The sequence below is a fragment of the Suricata suricatta genome, chromosome 6, assembly GCF_006229205.1.
Source record: "Suricata suricatta isolate VVHF042 chromosome 6, meerkat_22Aug2017_6uvM2_HiC, whole genome shotgun sequence".
Taxonomy (NCBI): domain Eukaryota; kingdom Metazoa; phylum Chordata; class Mammalia; order Carnivora; family Herpestidae; genus Suricata; species Suricata suricatta.
This window is the reverse complement of record NC_043705.1, coordinates 119,571,595-119,594,873: the sequence shown is the minus strand read 5'-3', so window position 1 is coordinate 119,594,873 and position 23,279 is coordinate 119,571,595. Positions and strand designations below refer to the sequence as shown.

Here is a 23,279-nt window from a genome sequence, read left to right as displayed (position 1 = left end):
ACTGAGCCACCCACCCAGGCATCCCCATGACAGTTATACCTTTGTCTTAACATGTCAGACCCATGAATGCTGCACAGGAAACAAAAGTGAGAGAGATACTTTTTAAAAAGGAAAAAAAAGAATAGCTCCCTCTTTTCAAGGAGCTGTCAACTGGAAATAGGAACCCACAATGAGACTTGGGACTATCTATAAAGCAGTTTAAATAAACATCCCAGGTATCATAAAGGAGTGATCTGATGGAATGAAGATAATTAAAGAAGTCCTAAAATGAGTGTGTTGTGATCAGCAAAGATTAGCAAACAGGTGAAGATGAGGTATTCCCACAGAAAGGCTGACTAGGTGAAATGCAAAGGCATGCACCAATGGTTGATAAACTCTGCTGCACCTTAGAATCACCTGAGAAGCATTTAAAAATCTCCATGCCAGTCCATTCCACATAGCAATAAAATCATATTATATGGGGATGGAAGCCAGGATTAGTATTTTTTAAGGTGATTTCAGGATGCAGAAAAGCCTGGGAACTGGCATAGACACTGGCTTACATGGCACCAGTAAATTATTAGCAGCTATAATGAGGACAGTTGAGTGTGTTAGTTCTCAAACGGTAGCATGATTTAGAATCACCTAGGAGACTTGTTAGAGCACTCTTTACTGAGCACCATCCCCAGAGTTTGATTTCAACAGGTCTGGAATGGGAGCCTGATAATTTGTATTTCTAACATCTAAGTGATGCTCGTGCTACTGATCCAGGGACCACACTTTGAGAACCACTGGACTTGTGAGAGTATGATGGAAAAAGAGGGACGGTAAAAGCTGGTTGTGGGTCTATCAAGCCCAACAGAAGAATTTGCACTTGATGAAACACACCAGTAAGGAAACACCACAGGTTAAAAAATATAGGTTCCCTTCAATTATTAAAAAAAACAATGTGTGCTTGCTTCGGTGGCTTAGTCAGTTAAGCGGCCAAGTCTTGATTTTGGCTCAGGTCATAATCTCATGGTTCATGAATTTGGGCTCCATGTTGGGCTCTGTACTAAGAGCATGGAGCCAGCTTAGGATTCTGTCTTCCTTGCTCTCTGCCCCTCCCCCACTTACACATGCATGTGCTCTCTCCCAAAATAAATAAATAAACATTACAAAATCATTCATCATCCTGTCCTCAAAGATAACTAGTATTGAGATTTTTCAGTGTATTTCCTTTTATTCTCTGTATTTTTAAAACGAGACTGATCTTTGTATTATACAAATTGGTAACTGAAATTTACTGAACATTTTAAAACAGGAAAATAATAGTATTAAAACAGCATCTGAAAAAGACTGTCTTAGAAAACACATTGTAAGACAATGGAAGTATAAAAGTCTAAGAGTCGAGGCTGGCTACAGCTACAGAAACAGCAAGTGACTATACTGACATACAGTGTGGGCAAAAGAATCAAGAGAGCACAGAAGAACACTGGATACAGGTAGTAAAAAAAAAAGGCAAAGATATCTAAGACAGTGATTCTTAATGCTTTGTGTGCATCAGAACTATCTAGAGGATTTGTTAAATATACAGGGCGGCTACCAGCAAAGTCCCTTGGTAATCTAAAAATAACGTTTGAGAAATGCTTCTAATATTTTAAGCTAGTAGAATAGTTAATGCTACTAAATGGAAACAGAAAACAAGGGACTGAGAAAAATCAGAATAAAGTCAGTTTAGTAAGTTTCATGAGCCAATGGGATATTCTGAAAAACTATTCTCATCAGGGCCTTTAGTTCAAAATAAAAATTAGTGCCAAGCATCATTATAAAAATGGTATATCACATAAAATGATATGGAAGTAAATGTAGAATACATGAATAGAGTATTACATTTGAAGGAAATTAATGGTTAAGGAATAAAAGAAAAAAATTTACAATTGTTGATAGAAGAAATAATTGAGTAAAGATGACAAAAGTCAAAGTGAACAGTACTTTTAAAAAATTTATTTATTTTGGGAGATATAGTACACACATGTGCATGAGTTAGGGAGGGAGGGAGAGAGAGGGAGGGAGAAAGAGAGAGAACCCCAAGCAGGTGCCACACTGTCAGCGTAGAGCCCAACTCAGGGGCCCAACCCACAAACCATGAAATCATGACTTGAGCTGAGATCAAGAGTTGGATACTTAACCAACTGAGCCACCCAGGCTCCCCAGAGTGAACAGTACTTTAAAATGCAACTGACAATTTCAAATCAAGCCAAAATTCACTTTGAAGATAAGAAATTGATGTGAATGACTGTGTTAGGCATAAACTCTGGCTATTTCTGAACTAGAGTCTACTGGTCTAGTTTAATTATCACCCACCTCACTTTTGGGAGCAGCTCTGATTCCCAGAGCTCAGATATAACAAGTCATTGTGAGAAGTAGGCCCTTGAGTCAGGAACCTATGAACAGCAAATGAACAGTGCCCAAAGCAGAGAAACCCTGCAACTTAATTTCAACTTGTCCATTTCTAAAAGTTTGTTCATATTTTAAATCCTTACATATATATCACATGTGTTGATTTGTTTATTTATATGGATATGTGCTTACCTGAACTAATTTAAACATTTCATCTTGGAGCATCTGCCTAATAGAATCTGAAGAATCTGGGAACTGAGTCCTGGGTTCATTTCTCTGGGTCTGCTGTGGTGTTGGCACAGGTGTTTGTGAAGACACACTGACTCCATTTGATATGACAGGTGGAGCTGAGGAAGATGTACCTTTAAATGCAGAGATCTGTGCACTATGTGGAAGAATGTAAATAAAAAACACAATCAAGAAAAAAAACAAATTAGTTGTCTACAATCTGAATATTTTGATCATCCTTTTCTTCTACTTCAAAGGCTTTCTGGAAGTTTTCTGGAAATTTAAACCCTAAAACCTATCACTGTGTGCTCTTCAGGCATCACATTTGTCATCAGCAGTTACTCCTGGGAATGCTGTTTCATTTAGGGGAAATATAATGTCTAGTCAACCATGGTCCCCTCTCTCTGGTGTTACAAACCAGAAAAGTTCACACATTAATTAGCTGCCTGGTCCATGCATGCATCTGAGTTTGAGACCTGAGCAATTATTCTCATTTATCTATACTAGAAATACTTCTTGTCACTAAATCTAATGATCTAGAATGGAGTTAAGAATTCTAGAGTAAGTATGGGTTAAAAAGAACTATTTAATTCTAAGATGAGTAGAGCAAACTCCTGTTGATCATCATGAAATGTGAAACAACAGTATTGTGAACATTTCATTTCCAAACAAATCGCAAAGTCTATATGTATAATTAAACACTAACAAAAAATGCTTATTTAGGAATAAAAGTTAAAAAAATTTAAAATAAAATGATTAGGGATGGATTCATTAAATACACCAGGAACTCAAATGTCTTCTAAGCAAATTGATTTCATAAACTAAGGGAGTAGGCCTTATTATATCCAAATAAACTGACCATTTCTCTAAAAATAAAAGAACATACTAAATTGCATTCAGATTATCTGGGTTTATATTCATTTCCTTTCAGCAATATTTGTCCTTTATAAAGCATGTAATGCTAATAAGCTCAATAACAAAACTTTACTTGGTAAATTCATGAAAAACAGGCATTATGATTGACTTGCTTACTTTAAGACAACTTTACTGGCCTTTGTTTCCAAAACGTAGCAAAGATAACTTCTAATAACAGAGAAGTTTTCTAAAGTAAGGCTATGCTATGTTATCCCATTCAGCAAGATTTCTAAGCACTAAACACACTGCAGTTTCTGTAAAAGAAGTTTAAAAGACAGAACTGGATGAATCTGTTCTGAGAGAATTAAAAACATTTCATACATTATTAGAAATCCATCAAAGGATGAAAATAGGCAACTTTAATATATACACTACATACCGGAAACCCTGCCAATTACATAAAGTCGATTAGCACATATTTTGTATGTTATATGTATTGCCTACTGTATTCTGACAATAAAGTAAGCTAGAGAAAAGACAGTGCTATTAAGAAAACATAAAGAAAATAAATTTATTGTACTGTACTGTATTTAGCAAAAAAGTTTTGGGTGTAATGGGACCTGAGTGACTCAAATCCGTATTGTCCAAGGGTCAACTGTATCTTTTTTTTTTTTTAATAAAAGACTGTTCTAGAATAGTTTCTGTGTATCTTTGAAGCACACCTGTTAGAGGAAAATCTTTCAACAATAAACTTAAAGGTGTCAGAAATGTATACCTACATTCCTCTTTCAATGCTTCATGTTGCTTTCATTTTACTCAGTTTTTAGTCTAAACATTTAGTAATTATTCCAAAATAGCACAGTAGGCATTGTTTTGTTCCCTTATCTAGTTGTAAAACATGATTATATCAAAAGGGTACAATACACAAAAATCCTTACCTAGAAATTTCTGAACTTGTATCTACATGAAATGAATAAGTAATGCTGTGTTCAGGATTTGAAAAGGCTTCGATCATACTATAATTAAGATTAATAACTGATTAGGAAGATTTAGGAATCTTATTCCTAAAAGATTAGGAAATTCTGCACATTTTCTAACGTACAGGTGATCTAATGCTCAGCCATCTAAGAGTCTAAACATTCTCTAACCATCTGTAATGCTTAGCTCATAATCACAATCTGTTTACATTTGCCTCCATGGCAATTAGTAAAAGATTCAAATAAAAAGCAAAGAATATGTCAGGATGGCTGAACATATAATTTAAACACTGATGACTGCCCAGCAGAAATAAAAGAATCTAAAATGAGGGGAAATGAGGTTAGCTGGGACCTCCAATCCTACCTCGGGAAGGCATACACTTTGCTCAGGCACAATCTTGAGCCCCTAATACATTTGAAACTGTAAAGACTAGTTTTTTTTATGAATAGAAATATCTATATTACTTATAAAGGCACATCACATTTAATGTATTTTTTGGCTGTCCACAGAAATGAACAAAATTTGAGTATTGAGAAGAGACCGAAAATCGAATCATGTTGCCTCTCTTATCCAAGGTAGTTCTAAAATTCTAAAACTTCAAAAATACTAAAAATTAAGAAATCATGTCCCACCTGCAACAGATAAAAACTGCCTTCAGCTCTCCTTGAAGCAATAATATGCTAGCCAGCAGAATAGCCCTATAGTGTGAGGTAATCACACCACAACAGTGAACAAATATACACACATATAGTGATTCATAATGGTTCTTCATTTGATCCAACAAAAATGGAACCAGTATGACAACGTGGTTCCCTAACTAGCCCCTGAATAACTCTGGTCTATTTACAGCTATATTTTACTTCGATAAAGCTGATCGTGATGGGAGAACAAAGGGCATTTTAGATATCATTTATTTCACTCTACCAAGATTTAGAAGTCTATAAAATCTACTCAAGATCATAATTTACTGTTACTATAAACTGAAGTTAAATTTAATTAGGAACACAGTATCATAATAAAACATATATTGCAAATTATGAGAAAAATAACCTCTTCATCAAATGAATCCCAGATGAATCCTTAAGACCAATGCGCCTCTTTTACTTAGGTAAACAAGAAAGTAACAATCACTTCCTTACTTTCTTTCCCCTTACCTTTTCTGTTCAGTTGGTATTTTCTCCATACATGTCTCCAATGGTTCTTCCCTTGGACACTGACCCTCTCCTGTGGAATGCTGTTAAAATTAATAGTACCCAAAGAGAAAAGGGTTAAATAAATAGGTATTAATCTCTTAGGTGTCTAGAGTTTCACAGTAGCCACTTGGCCTGGGGTAACAACAGTCTAAAAGGAAGTGAAAAATCAAACATTACAATGAACTCCCAGTGCTACTCTGATGAGATTCTTACCTGTGTGAACTGCCTTTGGCCCATCACCCTGAACCACTGAGCACAGTAAAGTACAAACACCAAGTACAAGCGGAAATTATTTACACTACAAGTATAAATACACTGTAAAATATATACACCCATCACTACATGATTAATAAGTACATTCAGAAAAGTAAGCATTTTTAAAGGAATTTTTTCAATAATTAAAAATGTCTGTGTTCACGTTGAAATGCAGTACACTGTGTTTTGAGAAAACAAAATGATGTACGTGCGAAGACTGCATACCACGGCTGAATTGTACGTGTTGAATATAAAACACTTTCGTTATTCTTGATTAATTTGCTAAGCAGTTTATGAAATAAAATTTTCATTGCCTGAAATTATTAGATGTCTTATGAATGAAAGGATTTCAGTGAAAGAAAAATGCTGCATGGTCAGGCAATTCTCTACAACCCACAGTGTACCTTTAAAAAGATAGTAGCCTTGATTGGATGTATTAAATAAAAACACGTAAGTATAATTTAAATAACATTATTCACTATTTATTGACTTACTTCTTCTAAATGCTGTGGTAGAGTCTGCGTGTAAATGGAACTTTTAAGATTTCTGACAGGCTCTTTGGTACCTTCTATAGGGAAATAAAGAGGGAGAGAAACGTGACCATTTGAAAAAAATCAGTTTACTTTTTAAAAGGTTCAGAAATATTACAAGAAACAAGTATAATGGCAGAAATATCTTCTAGCCCCCTTATAAAATGTTCTTTAAAAACACCTGGAGAGATGAGCACTGGGTGGTATGTGGAAACCAACTTGACAATAAACTATAAAAGAAAAAAAACACCTGGAGACAACCTCTCTTAAAGTGAATCCCAGATGAGCTTTCAAAGACCTCAAATAAGTTTACTTAACGCCATGCAAAAGCCCTGAAAGTTTCTTTTGTAACATAGACTGCCAGGGAAAGGCTCACAGAATTGGTTCACAAAATGAAGAGGCCCATGAAAACTACCTAAGCAAGGCAAAAGGCCCAAGAATTGTAAATTTGGGTTTTGAGTTAATGTATTCAACATATCATAAACATTACACTCTTTCAACTTTTGTTTTTAAGCTATTATAAACATACTAATTTACATAAAAGACTAAATAAGTTATCTCAGATAATCATTCACCAACTTCAAATTAGTAGAGCCAAATAAAAAGGTTACTCAAATGAACAGACCTTCATGGTCTGATAGGTGTATTTCCATTTCCTCTCGGTCAAATGTTTCTACTTCTAAAAGATCCTCATCAATATCCAAAAATTCTTTTTCAGTATCATCAGTAACAGAAATAATCTCATCATTGGTTTTCTTCATTTCAGGATTGAATGCTTCAGGTGGTATTCCACTGACAAAAATAAAGCAGCTAGCATTAGAATTCATTCTTAGAAACAAAAAGCTTGTTTTCAATTGATCCAGTTTACTGAAAAGGAACATTAGCTTTCATATTTATAGTCTTTTTTAACCATGTCTGTACATAGTAGAAGCTCAATAAAAAGTTGTTCAATGAATGACTAAACATCCCCGTTTTTATTTACTCAAATGATTGGAATAATTCCAACTTATCTACACTTGCCATTCTCACAAAGGAATCTTCCCGCTATTAAAGATGCAACCTTGTTATTCAAAGATATATTGCTTCATATGTAATAATGGATGAAATTATTAACTCAGCTTCCTCTGACACAGGAAATCAATTAATATAATAAGAGGATCTCTCGAGATGAGAATTAGCTCCTCTCTCAGAAGATATAATGTAGGCCAGTAGGGAAGAAACACATTTTGCAATGAATTGTTAAAAGAGAAGGGGCGCCTGGGCGGCTCAGTCGGCTAAATGTCCAACGTCAGCTCTGGTCCTGATTTTACAGTTTGTGAGTTCAAGCCCCATATCAGGCTCTGTGCTGACAGCTCAGAGCCTGGAGCCTGCTTCAGATTCTGTGTCTCCCCCTCTCTCTGCCCCTCCCATACTCATGCTCTCTCAATTATAAATAAACGCTAAAAGCCCTTTGAAAAGTACTCCTTTCTTCCTTCTCTATGGCTCAAAGAAATGCTCTTTCCTTAACCTTTGAAGGATTCAATTCTTGCCTTTAAGCCCAAGCACCATCGAACACGTATCATCCACTGAAAAAGAATGTATAATCAAAAACTTACTTCAACATACTCTGATGAGATCTGTTTTGATCCCTTCTTTCCTCAGTCCCACTGTGAGTGGGCACTGCAGCAGAACCGCCAGCATCTGTTTTGTTATCACTCTCAATGTTGGGTCCACTCTGCGGCCGAGTGTAATGATTCTCTAGCACCTAAAAACAAACCATAATTTACAGGACATAGAGTTCACTATTGAATCCCATACTTTTTGTTATATTTTTAGATTATTAATATTTTCTACAGACCTTCCCTGATTAAATCTCTCATTCATTTATCAAGTATTTTCTGCATTTCTATAACTCAATATTTGATGTTGAGGCATTGATAAAGTCTTTATTCCACCTGGAAAAAACAAACCTGACCATCTAAATAGTATTCAAAATCAGACTTACAAATTTGTAAGGATGTTACCAATGTTTTCAAGTCACAAAACAACATTAAAAGTGTACAGTTGCCATGGCGCTTGGATGGTTCAGTTGGTCAAGCGTCCAACTTGTGTTCACATCATGATCTCATGGTTCATAAGTTTGAGCACTGCACTGGGCTTTCTGCTGTCGGGACAGAACTTCCTTCAGGTCCTCTGGCCCCCTCTCTCTCCGCCCCTCCCTCCCTCATTCTCTCTCAAAAGAAATAAATAAACTTAAAAAAATTTTTAATAAAAAAATGTAAAGTTGTTTTCACTTAATTCTCTTTGCTATAAGAAAGGCATTAATAATTATTCCAAAACAACACAATGAGTAAAAATATATAGGATGTACCTCTTTTCTCTTATTTAGAAATTTGAGTATGCATCACCTAGAAACACAAATTTAAGTGACAACAAATATCACAGTATCTTAAATAAGCTATCTTAGGATAACAGACATTGATCTCAAAAAATGAAAAAAATCTGGGGCACCTGTGTGGCTCAGTCAGCTAAGTGTCTGACTTCGGCTCAGGTCATGCATTTCATGGGTTCAAGCCCTGCGTCAGACTGTGCTGACAGCTCAGAGCCTGAAGCCTGCTTCAGATTCTGTGTCTCCCGCTCTCTCTACCCCTCCCCTACTCATGCTCTGTCTCTCTCAGTCTCTCAAAACAAAATTTTTTTAAATTTTAATGAAAAAAATCTCACAAAAACACACACACACACACCCTGCAACCTACAATACACTATTTTATTTGTGTTTTTGTTTTTATTTAAATTCTAGTTAGTTAACACAAAAAGTAATATTGGTTTCAGGAGTAGAATTTAGTGATCCTTAACATATAACACCCAGTGCTCATTACAAGTACCCTCCATAATACGTTAGAATCAACTATTTTACAATAAAGGCACTTTACTATTTTTTAATTTTAATTTATTTATAAGTAATCTCTATTCCCAACTTGGGGCTTGAACTTAAGACCCTGAGATCAAGGGTCACATGCTCTACCACTGAGCCAGCCAGGGACCCCAGAATGAAGGCACTTTAAAATAGAATGAAGAATAAGAAAATGCGGAGGTATATCAACCGAGATGATGACATACGAGGCCCTGAATTCCCCTCTTCCCACAGAAACACGGAACATACAAGCACATACAAAGCAATTTTAAGGAATCTAGAAACTAGCTGTTTCCTACATATCAAGCAAATGAGAAAATATCCACACACAGATAGCTAGGGAAGGCTGAGACACACTTTTACCATAAACCCCACACCTGGCACACCACCCTATAAGCAGGAGGGAACCCCCAACTTTGCTCTGAAGAATGAAGAGTTTGGACCCACACTTAGCATCCTAACTTTTAAGACTCCCACTCGAGGAATGGGCCTCCAAAACACCTAACTCTGAAAGCCAATGAGGCTTACATCCATGAATCTCACAAGACCAGCGCAAACAAAGCTGCAATTATTAACAGGTGCATGAAAACTCATCGCAGCTATCCCCAAAGGGCTCAGCACAGAGGAGCAGGCAAAAACACCCATCCCCTACTCTTCCCCTGGAAGGAATTCAGCTGCATACATCTGGGGCTGGCTACAATACCTCAGAGACAAGAAAGCTGATGAATACCTCCCCTGCCTTCTCTAGCCCATTCCAAGTTACCAGTATCTCCCAGGAAGCAGCTTTACATACATCTTAGGTGCCCCAGCTTTTGTAGCTGCCGATTGAGATCACCTGTCTCTGATAACCAATGGAATTTGCATTTATGAGGCCCACAGGAATGCAACAAACAAGCAGTTCTTAGCGACTGCAGGAGCACCCCCGTGTCTGTACATGCGGGTTCAGTTCACAGGAAGCAAGCAAAAACATCCATTACCCAGGTTCTCCCCAGAAAGGGATTATTACATATATACTTTGCCATACGCTGCCTAAGAGTCCAAATTCCAATCATGCTGCACCTACATGCTAAATGTGACCCACTCCTTTGGGACACTGATAGGACTTGGCATACCGCCAACTACTGGGAGCCATTAAGAACAAAGAAGGAGGCTTAGAAAATCACAAAGGTTTCAGAGCCAATCATAAGCTCAGACCAAGCTCACTGATGAGGTTCATCTCCTACATAAGACCACTCTACCCAGACTGGGAGATGTGGCTGCTTTATCTCCTGTACAGAAAACAACACAGAAAGTCAGGTAAAATGAAGAAACAGGAATATGTTCTAAACAAATGAACAAGATAAATCTCTAAAAACAGATGTTAATGAAATTGAAATAATGAACAGTCACAGAGGTCAGGAGATGAACAAAACTAAAGGCAACCGATGAAATGGGAGAAGATATTTGCAAGTGACATATCTGATTAAAGGTTAGTATCCAAAATCTATACAGAATTTATCAAACTTAACACCCAAAAAACAAATAATCCAGTTAGTAAGTGGGCAAAAGACAGTCATTTTTCCAAAGAAGATACCCAGATGGCTAACAGACACATGGAAAGATGACTCATCGGAGAAATACAAATCAAAACCACCTCTGATAGGTATGATACCACCTCATACCTATCAGAATGGTTACAATTAATAACACAAGAAACAACAAGTGTTGGCAAAAATGCAGAGAAAGGGGAACTCTCTTGCACTCTTGGTGGGAATGCAAACTGGTGTAGACACCCCAGAACACAGTATGGAGGTTCCTCAAAAAGTTAAAAATAGAAATACCCTATGACCCAGCAATTGCACTACTAGATATTCACACAAAGGATACAAAATACAGATTCAAAGGGGTACATGTATCCTGATGTTTATAGCAGTATTATCAACAATAGCGAAAGTATGGAAAGAGCTCAATGTCCACCAACTGATTGAATGGATACAGAAAATGTGGTGCATGTAACAATGGACTCAGCCATCAAAAGGAATGAAATCTTGCCACTTACAATGATGTGGATGGAGCTAGAGTGTATTGTGCTGGGCAAAATGGGTCAGGCAGAGGACAAATGCTGTGTGATTTTGCTCATAGGTGGAATTAGAGACAGAACAGATGAACACAGGAAAAGGGGGGAAAAAAGGGAGAGAGAGGGAGGCAACCCATGGGACACTGTGATGCAGAAAAGACTAAGGGATTCAGGGGGTAGGTGATAGGGGGCTTAGGTTGATTGGGTGGTAGGTATTAGAGCACTGGTGGGTACCAGTGCTAGGTGTCATATTATGGGTGATGAATCACTAGACTCTGCTCCTGAGAACAGTATTATATGTTGACTAGAATTTAAATAAAAATTTGGAAAAAAAAAAACCCTAAATGATACATGAACAAAGTGAGAATTTCCACAAAGAGAAAATACAAAAAGGGAACAAGCAGAAATTACAAAGCTACAGAATGATAATAGAACTGAAAAATTCAATGGAGATATTCAAAAGCATATTGGATCAAGTAGAAGAAAGTGTCAGAAAAGTAGAAGGCACGGTAGTGGAATTCATCCAATCAGAGGAGCAAAAAGAAAAAAAAGAGAATGAAGACAACTTAAGGGACTTATGGGATACTATCAAACAGACAAAGATACACATTACAGAAGCCCCAAAGGGAGAGGAAAGAGAAAGAAGCAGAAAGCTTACTCAGAGAATTAATAACTGGAAACTTCTCAAACCTGAGAAACAGACATTCAGGTTCAGGAAGCCCAGAAAGTTCTAAATAACATAAATCCAAAGAGACCCACATTGAGACACATTATAGCTGAACTGTCAAGAGTTAAAGACAAATAAAGAATCTTAAAAACAGCAAAAGAAAAATAATTTCTTACATACAAGGAACTCCCTTCATGCTACCAGCATATTTTTCAGCAGAAACTTTGCAGGCCACAGAAGTAGCATGATATACACAAAGTGCTGGGAAAAAAACAAACTGCTAACCAAGCATACTCTACCCAGCAAATTCAAAGAGTTTTTCTGACAACCAAAAAGCTGAAGGTGTTCATGACCATAGACCAGCCTTACAAGAAAGGTTACAGGGAGTTCTTCAAGCTGAAATAAGAAAACACTAATTTTATATGAGAGTATAAAACCCACTGGTAAAGGTAAATATATAGTTAAATTCAGAATACCATGGAGTTGTAATGGTGGTGGGTAAAACACTTATAACTCTACTATGAAGATTAAAAGACAAGGTATTGAAAGAAACATAACTATAACTAGAATAATTTACTAACAGATACACAATGTAAAAAGATGTAAATTTTGGGGCACCTGGGTGGTGAGCATCTGACTTCGGCTCAGGTCAAAATCTCACGGTTCGTGGGTTCAAGTCCCACATTGGGCTCTGTGCTGACAGTTAGCTCAGAGCCTGGAGCCTGCTTCAGATTCTGTGTGTCCCTCTCTCTCTGCCCCTCCCCTGCTCTGTCTCTTAAAAATAAATAAATGTTAAAAAAATAAAATAAAATATTTATTTGTAAAAAAAAAAGATGTAAATTTTGACATCAAAAACATAAAAATGTTGCAGGGAAAGTAGTGTAAAAATGCAAAACTTTTGTATGCATTACAAGTTAAGCTGTTATTGGCATACCTGGGTGGCTCAGTCAGTCAACCGACTCAAGCTCTCATATAACCTAACTTTATACTTGAAAAAACTAGAAAAAAGAATAACTAAGTCCAAAGTTAGCAGAAAAAATGAAATAAAAATCAGAGCAGAAATAAGTGAAATATAGACTAAAAAGATAAGAGAAAAGACAAAAGAAACTAAGAGCTGGATTTGGGGAAAAAAAATAAAATAGGCAAGCCTCTGGCCAGACTAAAAAAAAAAAAAAAAAAAGAAAGAAAAGAAAAAGAAGAGATGAAAATATGAAAAGAGAGGACTTAACAAATTTAGAAATGAAAGAGGAGACACTACAGCCAGCTAATACACAAATACTAAGAGACCACTATGAGCAATTATAGGCCAACAAATCAGACAACCTATAAAAATTGGATAAATTCCTAGAAACACACAATCTACTAAGACTAAACAATGAAAAACAGAAAATATGAAAAGACCAATAATGAGTACAGGCATTGAATCAGTAATCACAACCTTCCAACAGAAAAAGCCCTAGAACCAAACGGCTTCACTGGCAAATTCTACCCAACATTTAAAGAATTAATGCCAATCTTTCTCAAACTCTTCTAATAAACTGAAGAGAGAAAAAACAGTTCCAAATTCATTTTACATGGCCAACATTAGCCTTATATCAAAGCCAGACAAGGACACTATAAGGAAAGTATAGGCCACTATCTCCAGTGAACAACAGAAGCAAAAATACTCAACAAAATATCAGCAAACTGAATTCAACAGTACATTAAAAGGTCATACACCATGATCAAGGAGGATTTATTCCAGGGATGCAAAGATGGTTATACATCTGCAAATCAGTCAATTTGATACACCTCATACACAAAAGGAAAGATTAAAATCATATGATCATGTCAATATATGTGGAAAAAGCATTTGACAAAAATCAGCATCCACTCATGATAAAAAAAAACTCTCAACAAACTGGGTACAACAAAAATGTACCTGAACATTCTAAAGAAATATATGAGAAGCCTACAGTAAATATCACGTTCAAAAACAACCACAAAAAAACCCACAAACAAACAAACCTGAAATTTTCTCCTCTAAGATCAAGAACAACGCAAGGATGCCCAATCTCACCACTTTCATTTAACATAGTACAGGAAGTCCTAGCCAGAACAAGCAATTAGGCAAGAAAAAAAAAAAAAGGCATCCAAATCAAAAAGGAGAAAGCAAAACTTCCTAAGCAAAAATCCTGAGGCACCTGGGTGGCTCAGTCAGTTGAGCGCCCAACTCTTGAATTTGGCTAAGGTCATGATCTCATGGTTCGTGGGTTCAAGCCATCAGGCTCCATGCTGACAGTGGAGAGCCTGCTTGAGAATCTTTTTTTTTTTTTCCTGTGCGTCACACTTTAATAGCCACTCTGGGGCATCATGTGGGACACCCCATAACCACAAGATTCACATTGTAAGAGACAATGCAAGAGAGGTTTCAAGAAGGGAGGAAAGTCAACCCCTTACTGTGAAGACATGCCATGCCTCAGAAAAGCAGCAAGTAAACCAAGCAGAAGCTCTTCCCTGTCCCCTGGCCCCGCTGTCCCCCCCCAACTGGCATCTCCTGGGAGGGGATGTGCTGCAGCTCCTGGGCCCTGCTGTTCCTCCCCAAATGGCAGCTCCTGGGAGGGGAGAATCTTTTTTTCTCTTTCTCTGCCCCTCCCCTGCTTGGGCATGTGCTCTCACGTGTTCTCACTCTCAATAAAGAAATAAACTAAAACAAAAAAAAGAAAATCCTAAAACCCCTCTTAAGAGAAAGGTTAAAATAAATGAATTGCAGGATACAAAATCAATATATGAAAATCAGTTGCATCTGAATACACAAACAATGAATTATCAGAAAGAAAACATAAGAAATAATTCTCATTGGGGCGCCTGGGTGGCTCAGTCGGTTGAGCAACTGACTTTGGCTCAGGTCATGATCTCACAGTTTGTGGGTTTGAGCCCTGCATCAGGCTCTTTGCTGGTGGCTCAGAGCCTGGAGCCTGATTCTGATTCTGTGTGTCCTTTTCTCTCTGCCCCTCTCTTGCTCATGATCTGTCTCTGTCTCACAAAAATAAATAAATGTTAAAAAAAAATCTCATTTATAATTCCATCAAAAAATGAAATATCTAGGAATAAATTTAACCAAGGAGGTGAAAGATCTGTACGCTAAAAACAGGAAGACACTGATGAAAAAAACTGAAGACAACACAAATAAATAAAAAGATATTCTGTGCTTATGAATTACAAGAATTAACATTGTTCAGATGTCCATACTACCCAAAGCAATCTAGAGATTCAGTGCAATCCCTATCAAAACTACAATGGTATATTACACACATACAAACACCCACATAATCCTAAAATTAATACGGAACCACACACACAAAAAAAAAAACAATCAAAGAAACCTTAAAGAAAACAAAGCTGGAGGCATTACAAAACTAATAATCAAACAGTACAGTATTAGCATAAAATAGACATATGTATTGATGGAACAGAATAGAGAACGCAGAAATAAAAACTCATGCATAGATGGTCAGTTAATGTGACACAGGAGCTAAGAATATTCAACAGGGGAAGGATAGTGTCTTCAGAAAATGGTGCTGCGAAAATGGATAGCTACATGCAAGAGAATGAAACCAGACCCCTATCTTACACCATATACCAACTCAAAAAGAATAAAAGACTTGAATGTAAGATCTGAAACCATAAAACTCCCAGAAAAAACCCTAGACTGTAAGCTCTTTGAAGCTGGTCTTGACAATTTTTTTTTTACTTGATACCAAAGCAAAGACAACAAAAGCAAAAATAAACAAGTGGGGCTACATAAACTAACAAGCTTCTGCACAGCAAAGGAAACCATCAACAAAATGAAAAGGCAACCTACTGATTGGAAAAAAATATTTGCAAATCATATATCTGATCAGAGGTTAATATCTAAAATACATACAACTCAGTAGCAAAAAAAAAAATCTGATTAGAAAATGGGAAAAAATCTGGGTAAACATTTTTCCAGTGTTTCCAGATGGCCAACAGATATATAAGAAGGTACTCAACATCACTGATTATCAAGGAAATGCAAATCAAAACCACAATGAGATATCATCTCACACCTGGCAGGATTGCTGTTATCTAAAAGACAAGAGACAAATGCTGGGAAGAATGTAGAGAAAAGTGAACCCTTGTACACTGTTGGTGGGTATGTAAACAAGTACAGCCACAATGGAAAACAGTATGAAGGCTCCTCAAGAAATTAATATTAGAGGGGTACCTGGGTGGGTCAGTAGGTTAAGTATCCAACTTAGGCTCAGGATGATCTCACAGTTTGTAAGTCTGAGTGCTGCATCAGGCTCTGCGCTGACAACTCAGAGCCTGGAGCCTGCTTTGAATTCTGTGTCTGTCTCCCTCTCTGTGTGACCCAACCTCCCGCTCTCCCCCGCTCCTTTCTCTCTGTCTCTATCTCTTAAAAATAAACATTACAAAAAACTTTTTTAAAGAAATTACACTTGGAACCATCATATGGTCCTGCAAGCCCACTTTGGGGTATAGGAAAAGGAAATGAAACCATTTATCTTGAAGAAGAATCTGTACTCCCATGTTCACTCCACCATTACTCACCATAGACAAGGTATGGAAACAACCTGAGTGTCTGTTAGTGGATGAATGGATCAATAAAGGTAGTGTATATATACATAATGGAATATTATTCAGTCTTTAAAAAGGAAAAAAATCTTGTCACTTGCATTAACAAGGATAAACTTGAAGGGTAATATTCTAAGTGAAATAAGCCAAACAGACAAATACTGCATACTACTTATATGTGGAATCTAAATGTCAAACCTGAGTTTGTGCCATGTTGCCTCAGTCAGTTAAGGGTCCAGCTTCGGCTCAGGTCATGATCTTATGGTTAGTGGGTTTGAAGCCAGTGTCAGGCTCTGTGGTGACAGCTCAGAGCCTAGAGCCTGCTTTGGATTCTGTGCGCCTCTCTCTCTCTCTGTCCCTCCCCCACTCTCTGTCTCGAAAATAAACAAACATTAAGAAAATTAAAAATATATATTTTAGGGGCACCTGGGTGGCTCAGCTGGCTAAGCACTCAACATCAGCAGCTCAGGTCATGATCTCACAGTTTGCGGGTTCAAGCTCCACATTGAGCTCTGTGCTGACAGCTCAGAGTCTGGAGCCTGCTTCAGATTCTGTGTTTCCCTCTCTCTCTGCCCCTCCCCCCCGCTCTTTCTCTCTCTCAAAAATAAACATTAAAAAATTTTAATGTATATTTTAAAAGTCAAACTCAAAGAATAGAAACATGGTTGCTAGGAGCTAGAAGCGCAGGAAATGGGGAGAGGTTAGTGTACAGGTATACCTGACAAGTATTGCAGGTTCAGTTCCAGACCACTGCAGTAAGGTGAATACTGCAATGAAGCGAGGCAACAATATTTTCAGTCTCCCTATGCAGTGCATATAAAGACTATGTTTGCACTATACTATGGACTATTGTGTGCAACAGCATTATGTCTTCAAAAAACCTTGGGATACCTGGGTAACTCAGTCTGTTAAGCATCCAACTCTTGATTTCCGCTCAGTCATGATCTCACAGTTTGTGAGACTGAACCCCACATCAGGCTCAGCACTGATAGACCAGAGTCTGCTTAGAAGTCTCTCTCTTCCTCTCTCTCTCCCCCTCCCCTCCTCTCACGTGTGTGCATGTGCTCTCTCTCTCAAATAAACTTTAAAATTAAAAAAGAAACCAATGTACATACCTTAATTAACATATATTTTATTGCTAAAAATGTTAACCACCATCTGAGCTTCAGGGAGTCATAATCTTTTTGCTAGTGGAGATCTTGTCTCAGTGTTGATGGCTGCTGACTGATCAGAGTGGTGGTTGCTGAAAGCTAGGGTGGCTGTGGCAATTTCTTATGAGAAGACAACAATAAAGTCTTCCGTATTCACTGACTTTTCCTTCCACAAATGATTTCCCTTTAGCCTGGGATGCAATCTGACAGCATTCTACCCACATTAGAACTTCTTTCAAAATTGGAGTCAATCCTCTCAAGCCTTGCTGCTGTTTTATCAACTAAATTCATGAAATATTCTAAGTCCTTTATCAGCATTTCAAAAATCTTCACAGTGTCTTCACTAGGAGCAGATTCCATCTCTTGAAACCACTTTTTAAGCTCATCCCTAAGAAGCAACTCACTTGTTAAAATTCTATCATGAGATTACAGCAATTCAGCCACATGTTCAGGCTCCACTGCTAAGTCTAGTTCTCTTGCTATTTCCACCACATCTAGTTATTCCTCCACTAAAGTCTTAAACCCCTCAATGTCAACTTCTTCCCAATTCCTGTTAATATTGATATTTTGATCTCTTCCCATGAATTATGAATATTGTTAATGGCATCTAGAATGGTTAATCCTTTCCAGGAGATTTTCAACTTACTTTGTCCAGATCCATCTGAGGAATCACTATCTATGGCAGGTTAGCCCTATGAAATGTAAGACTCTTCAGTGTAAGACTTGAAAGCTGGGGCACCTTGCTGGCTCACTTCGAAGAGCATGAGACACTGGATCTCAGGGTCTTGAGTTCAAGCCCTATGTGGGGTGTAGTGATTGCTTAAATAAACTTAAAAAAAAAAAAGACCTGAAAGTCAAAATTACTCCTTGATCCACAGGCTGAAGAATGTATGTAGTTGTTAGCAGGTATGAAAACATTAATTTCACATCCCCATCAGAGCTTCATGCAAAAGAATGAATGACCAGGCACATTTTCAATGAGCAGTAATCTTTTGAAAGAAATCTTTTTTTGTCTAAGAGGTCTCAATAGTGGGCTTAAAATGATCAGTAAATCATGTTGTACACAGATGTGCTGTCATCTAGGCTTTGTTATTCCATTTATAGAGCATAAGCAGAGTAGACTGAGCATAATTCTTAAGGGCCTTAGGATTTTCAGAATGGTAAATTAGCATTGGTTTCTACTTAAAGACACTGGCTGCATTAGCCCCTAATAAAAGAGTCAGCCGATCCTTTAAGTCCAGGCACTGACTTCTCTTCTTTAAGTATAAAGTCCTAGATGGCATCTTCTTCCTATATGAGGCTGTTTTGTCTACATTGAAAATCTGTTGTCTACTATAACCACCTTCATTAATTATTTTAGCTAGCTCTTCCAGATAACATGCTAGAGCTTCCACATCAGCACTTGCTACTTCACCTTGCGTTTCTATGTTCTGAAGACGGCTTCTTTCTGTAAACCTCATGAACCAACCTCTGCTTAGCTTCAAATTTTTCTTCTGCAGCTTCCTTATCTCCTTCAGCCTTAAAAAAATTAGAGAGAGTCAGGGCCTCGCTCTGGACTAGGCTTTGGCTAAAGGGAATGTTGTGGCTGCTCTGATCTTCCATCTAGACTACTAAAACTTTCTCCACATCAGTAATAAGGCTGTTTCATGTTTTTACCATTTGTGTGTTCACTGGACTAGCACTTTTAATTTCCTTTGGGAACTTCTCCTTTGGAAAAGTTGATTTTTGTTTTTAATTTTTTTAATGTTTTATTTATTTTTAAGACAGAGAGAGACAGAGCATGAGCAGGGAGGGGCAGAGAGAGAGGGAGACACAGAATCGGAAGCAGGCTCCAGGCTCTGAGCTGTCAGCACAGAGCCCAACACAGGGCTCGAACCCATGAACGTGAGATTATGACCTGAGCTGAAGTCTGACACTTAACCCACTGAGCCACCCAGGTGTCCCTGTTTTTAAATTTTTTTAATGTTTATTTTTGAGAGACAGAGCTCAAGCAGGGGAGGGGCAGAGAGAGAGAGGGAGACACAGAATCCAAAGCAGGCTCCAGGCTCTGAGGTTTCAGCACAGTGCCCAACACAGGCGCATGAACTCATGAACTATGAGATCATGTCCTGAGTTAGTCAGATGCTTAACCAACTGAGCCACCCAGGAGCCTCTAGAAAAGCTGGATTTGGCTAGCTGGTGCAAGAAGTCTAGTTTTTGGCATATCTCAGCTTGCAACAAGCCTTCCTCACTAAGCTTAATCATTTCTAGATTTTTTTTAAGTTTATTTATTTCTTTTAAGAGGGAAAGAGTGCATGCAAGTGGGGGAGGTGCAGAGAGAGAGGGAGATAGAGAAACCCAAGCAAACTCTACACTGTTAGGGCAGAGCTCAACGCAGGGCTTGATCTCACAAACTGTGAGATCATGACCTGAGCTGAAATAAAAAATCAGACACTTAACCAGTTGAGCCACCCAAATGTCCCAATCATTCCTAGCTTTTTACTTAAAGTGAGAGTCGTGTGACTCTTCCTTTCACTTGAACACTTAGAGGCCAGTGAAGGGTTATTCACTGACCTAATTTCAATACGGTTGTTTCTCAGTTGGAGGCCTCAGGAGAGAGAGATGTGGGAACAGCCAGTTGGTGGTAAAGTTAAAACACACATATTTATTGATAAAGTTCACCATCTAATATGGGCATGGTTGGTGGTGTTCAAAGCAATTACCATAGTAACATCAAAGATCACTGGTCATAAATCACCATAACAAATATAAGGGCCATGAGAGAGTTTAAAATATTGTAAGAATTACCAATATGTGACACAGACTCATGAAGTGAGCAAATGCTGTTAGAAAAGGGTGCAGACAGATTTGCTGTATTATACACAATACTGTATTATAGAAGTAAAATTTGCTAAGAGAGTAGAACTTATATGTCTCACTCACACAGGCACGCACACACACACACACACACACACACATACACACACACAAAAGTATGTGAGGTGTTAATTGTGTTAACCAGAGGAGAATCCTTTTACTATGAATATGCATATTAAACCATTATATTATATACTTTAAATATCTTACAGTTTTGTCAATTATCCCTAAATAAAGCTAAGGAGAACAAAATAGGAAAAATTAGAAACTATGGAATCTTCCAAATATTAAAAAAGTCCATTTCCTAACTACTTTACCAAACATAAATTTATCTTTCAAAAAATTCACCTGTGTAATTTTTTTCCAGTACAATAACACTCAATCATATTTACATAAAAATATTTATCTTTGCAAACAGGTTAAAAGAGCAGCCTGCCAGTTGCCACTGAGTAGAGAAAAGAAAAATTAATAAGCATTAACTTCTCTACTGAAACACATCTGCCTTCCCAAGATTGTTTCTCCAACTTCTGATCAAGACTATAAGAAAATGATCCCCTAATGTATATGATGATAGTCCAGTAATAAAAACTGTGTAGATGCCTAGTCCTTCTTCATCTGAACCAAATCTGAAACTTTAAAGAGAAAGAATATAAATGTTATACCACCTGGAATATCACTTAAAATTTTCTCCTTTTTGGTCCTTTTCTCTTTTTTATAAACACACATAAAACCTCAAAGCCTCTTTGAAAACACATTTACCTTAATTATTTTTAAAGAATTAAAAGAATCACTTGAAGAAACAAATCTGATTATGCAGATTACAATTAATATTGTCATTGACTTGTTACATTACTTGGTGATTCTTTAACAGATGGAGAAATAAAAATAGTTTTAATCTACAATGAGAATTCTCATTTGTATGCAAAGAAATCAAGGACTTACCTTAAAAATGGCATTTTTTGCCTTATATGTAGCAAAATAGGGTTGTTCCAAAAGCCACAGTGATGCAAGAATGGCAGCTGTAGAGGTCTTTACACGAATGATGGGACTATACTCACAGGATAACTCTTTAAGACTACGATCACAGAGCAGTCTTCTATCAGACCACCTTATCATCCATTCCAGCAGCCTTCTTATACTGCCAAATGTGTTATTTAGTGCTAGAGGCAGATCTTCTTGAGGGTTAATATCATTGCATTGAACTACTCTGAAAATACATCTAGTTTTGTTGGTCTTGGGAGTCCAAAACATATGGTTTGATAATCTCTGGACTAAAGGTTTCTCTGAATTGTCATCTTGTATTCTGTAAACTGACTTTTGTTTTAAACCAAACAATCCACTTGTCCCTTCATTTTTATTGACTTCATTCAAAGGGTTCTCTAAAAATGGTGTGATTCCTTGATTAACCAGTATTGAAGCTGAAAGTGCTTGGTTTTCTGATTTTTCAGACTCATATGACACAGGAGCAACAACAAAGCAAGAGCCAGCTCTAAACACATTTTGGCTTTTGGTTTTGCTTTGACGTCGTCTTAATGTTGTATGTACATCAAAAAGTAAAGAATTAAGTTCGTATTCTCTAAGATGTACAGAAAAACTGGTTAGAAATGGAATGCCAGGATCCTTAGATTCAAGTAGGTCTCTTTCAAGAACATAACTCAAGAAGAGATCAAGGAATTTAATATATTCATCATCATCACGTTCAAATTCCCAAACACCTATTACAGGAAGTGCATTTTGTAATAACTTTTTCTGATCTTTTCTTTCAAGATTTTCTTTCTGATTACATATCTTCTTTTTTTCATTGGGCTTACCAATTAATTTTAATTCCATGTGTTTTGGGGCACTTCTACAACAAAACAAAATTTAAAAGACAAAATTAAAGATTATTTAATCACTAAGATATATATTAGAATTGACAATGAAAATTCTCTCCACTGACTGAATCACATATATGTATATATGATTTATAATATATAAACTTACATATTTATAATAAATATAATTTTATAATAAAAATAATTTATAATATATACATATTCAAATATATATTTAATGCCTCAATTACCTATCTTTCAAATGAGAAGGTTAGATTAAATGATCCCTAAGTGTTGACTAAAGCTGAACATTCTTATTAAAAAAAAACCAATATCAAAAAGGGAAATTTGAGTTAAAAAAGACTGAAATGTGTTCACAGAAATTTCATTTTTAAAAACATTAATGTTTTTCTGGGAAAAAACAAAAAGGTCCTCTAACAGGGGAGAATTTAGGAATCCAAAGTTAACAGAAATCACAAGCCACCAGCATACATCCTAATTTATGGTTTCTTGTTTTTTGCACCTGCCCCTTTCAGATTCCTTACAATGCAGGAATGCCCTCAAGACTTGTTACTACACAAAAGTGGGGCATTTTTTATTGCTATTAAACCTGCTAGGTGAACAGTGTAACTGCCAATCATAATTACTTTTAAATCTGTTTCCTTTATTTAAAAAAAATTTTTTTCCCCATAATATTTTATGGTCAAATTGTTTTCCATACAACACCCAGTGCTCTTCCCCATAAGTGCCCTCCACCATCACCACCACCTCTTTTCCCCCCTCCCCCTTCCCCTTCAACTCTCAGTTCATGTTCAGCATTCAATAGTCTCTCAAGTTTTGCAT

The 23,279-nt window shown here is 37.0% G+C and overlaps 1 protein-coding gene across 1 annotated transcript in view; it reads right to left on the bottom strand.

The window, feature by feature from the left end:
- CPLANE1 (ciliogenesis and planar polarity effector 1) overlaps positions 1–23,279 on the bottom strand; it is a 134,672-nt gene that overhangs the window by 56,338 nt on the left and 55,055 nt on the right. The window contains exons 26-31 of the mRNA XM_029940985.1: positions 21,565–22,468; positions 7,996–8,144; positions 7,026–7,192; positions 6,365–6,438; positions 5,577–5,656; positions 2,554–2,746 (exon numbers count right to left, since the gene is read on the bottom strand). Coding sequence (XP_029796845.1) covers positions 2,554–2,746; positions 5,577–5,656; positions 6,365–6,438; positions 7,026–7,192; positions 7,996–8,144; positions 21,565–22,468 — 1,567 coding nt within the window. The remainder of the gene's footprint in view (positions 1–2,553; positions 2,747–5,576; positions 5,657–6,364; positions 6,439–7,025; positions 7,193–7,995; positions 8,145–21,564; positions 22,469–23,279) is intronic.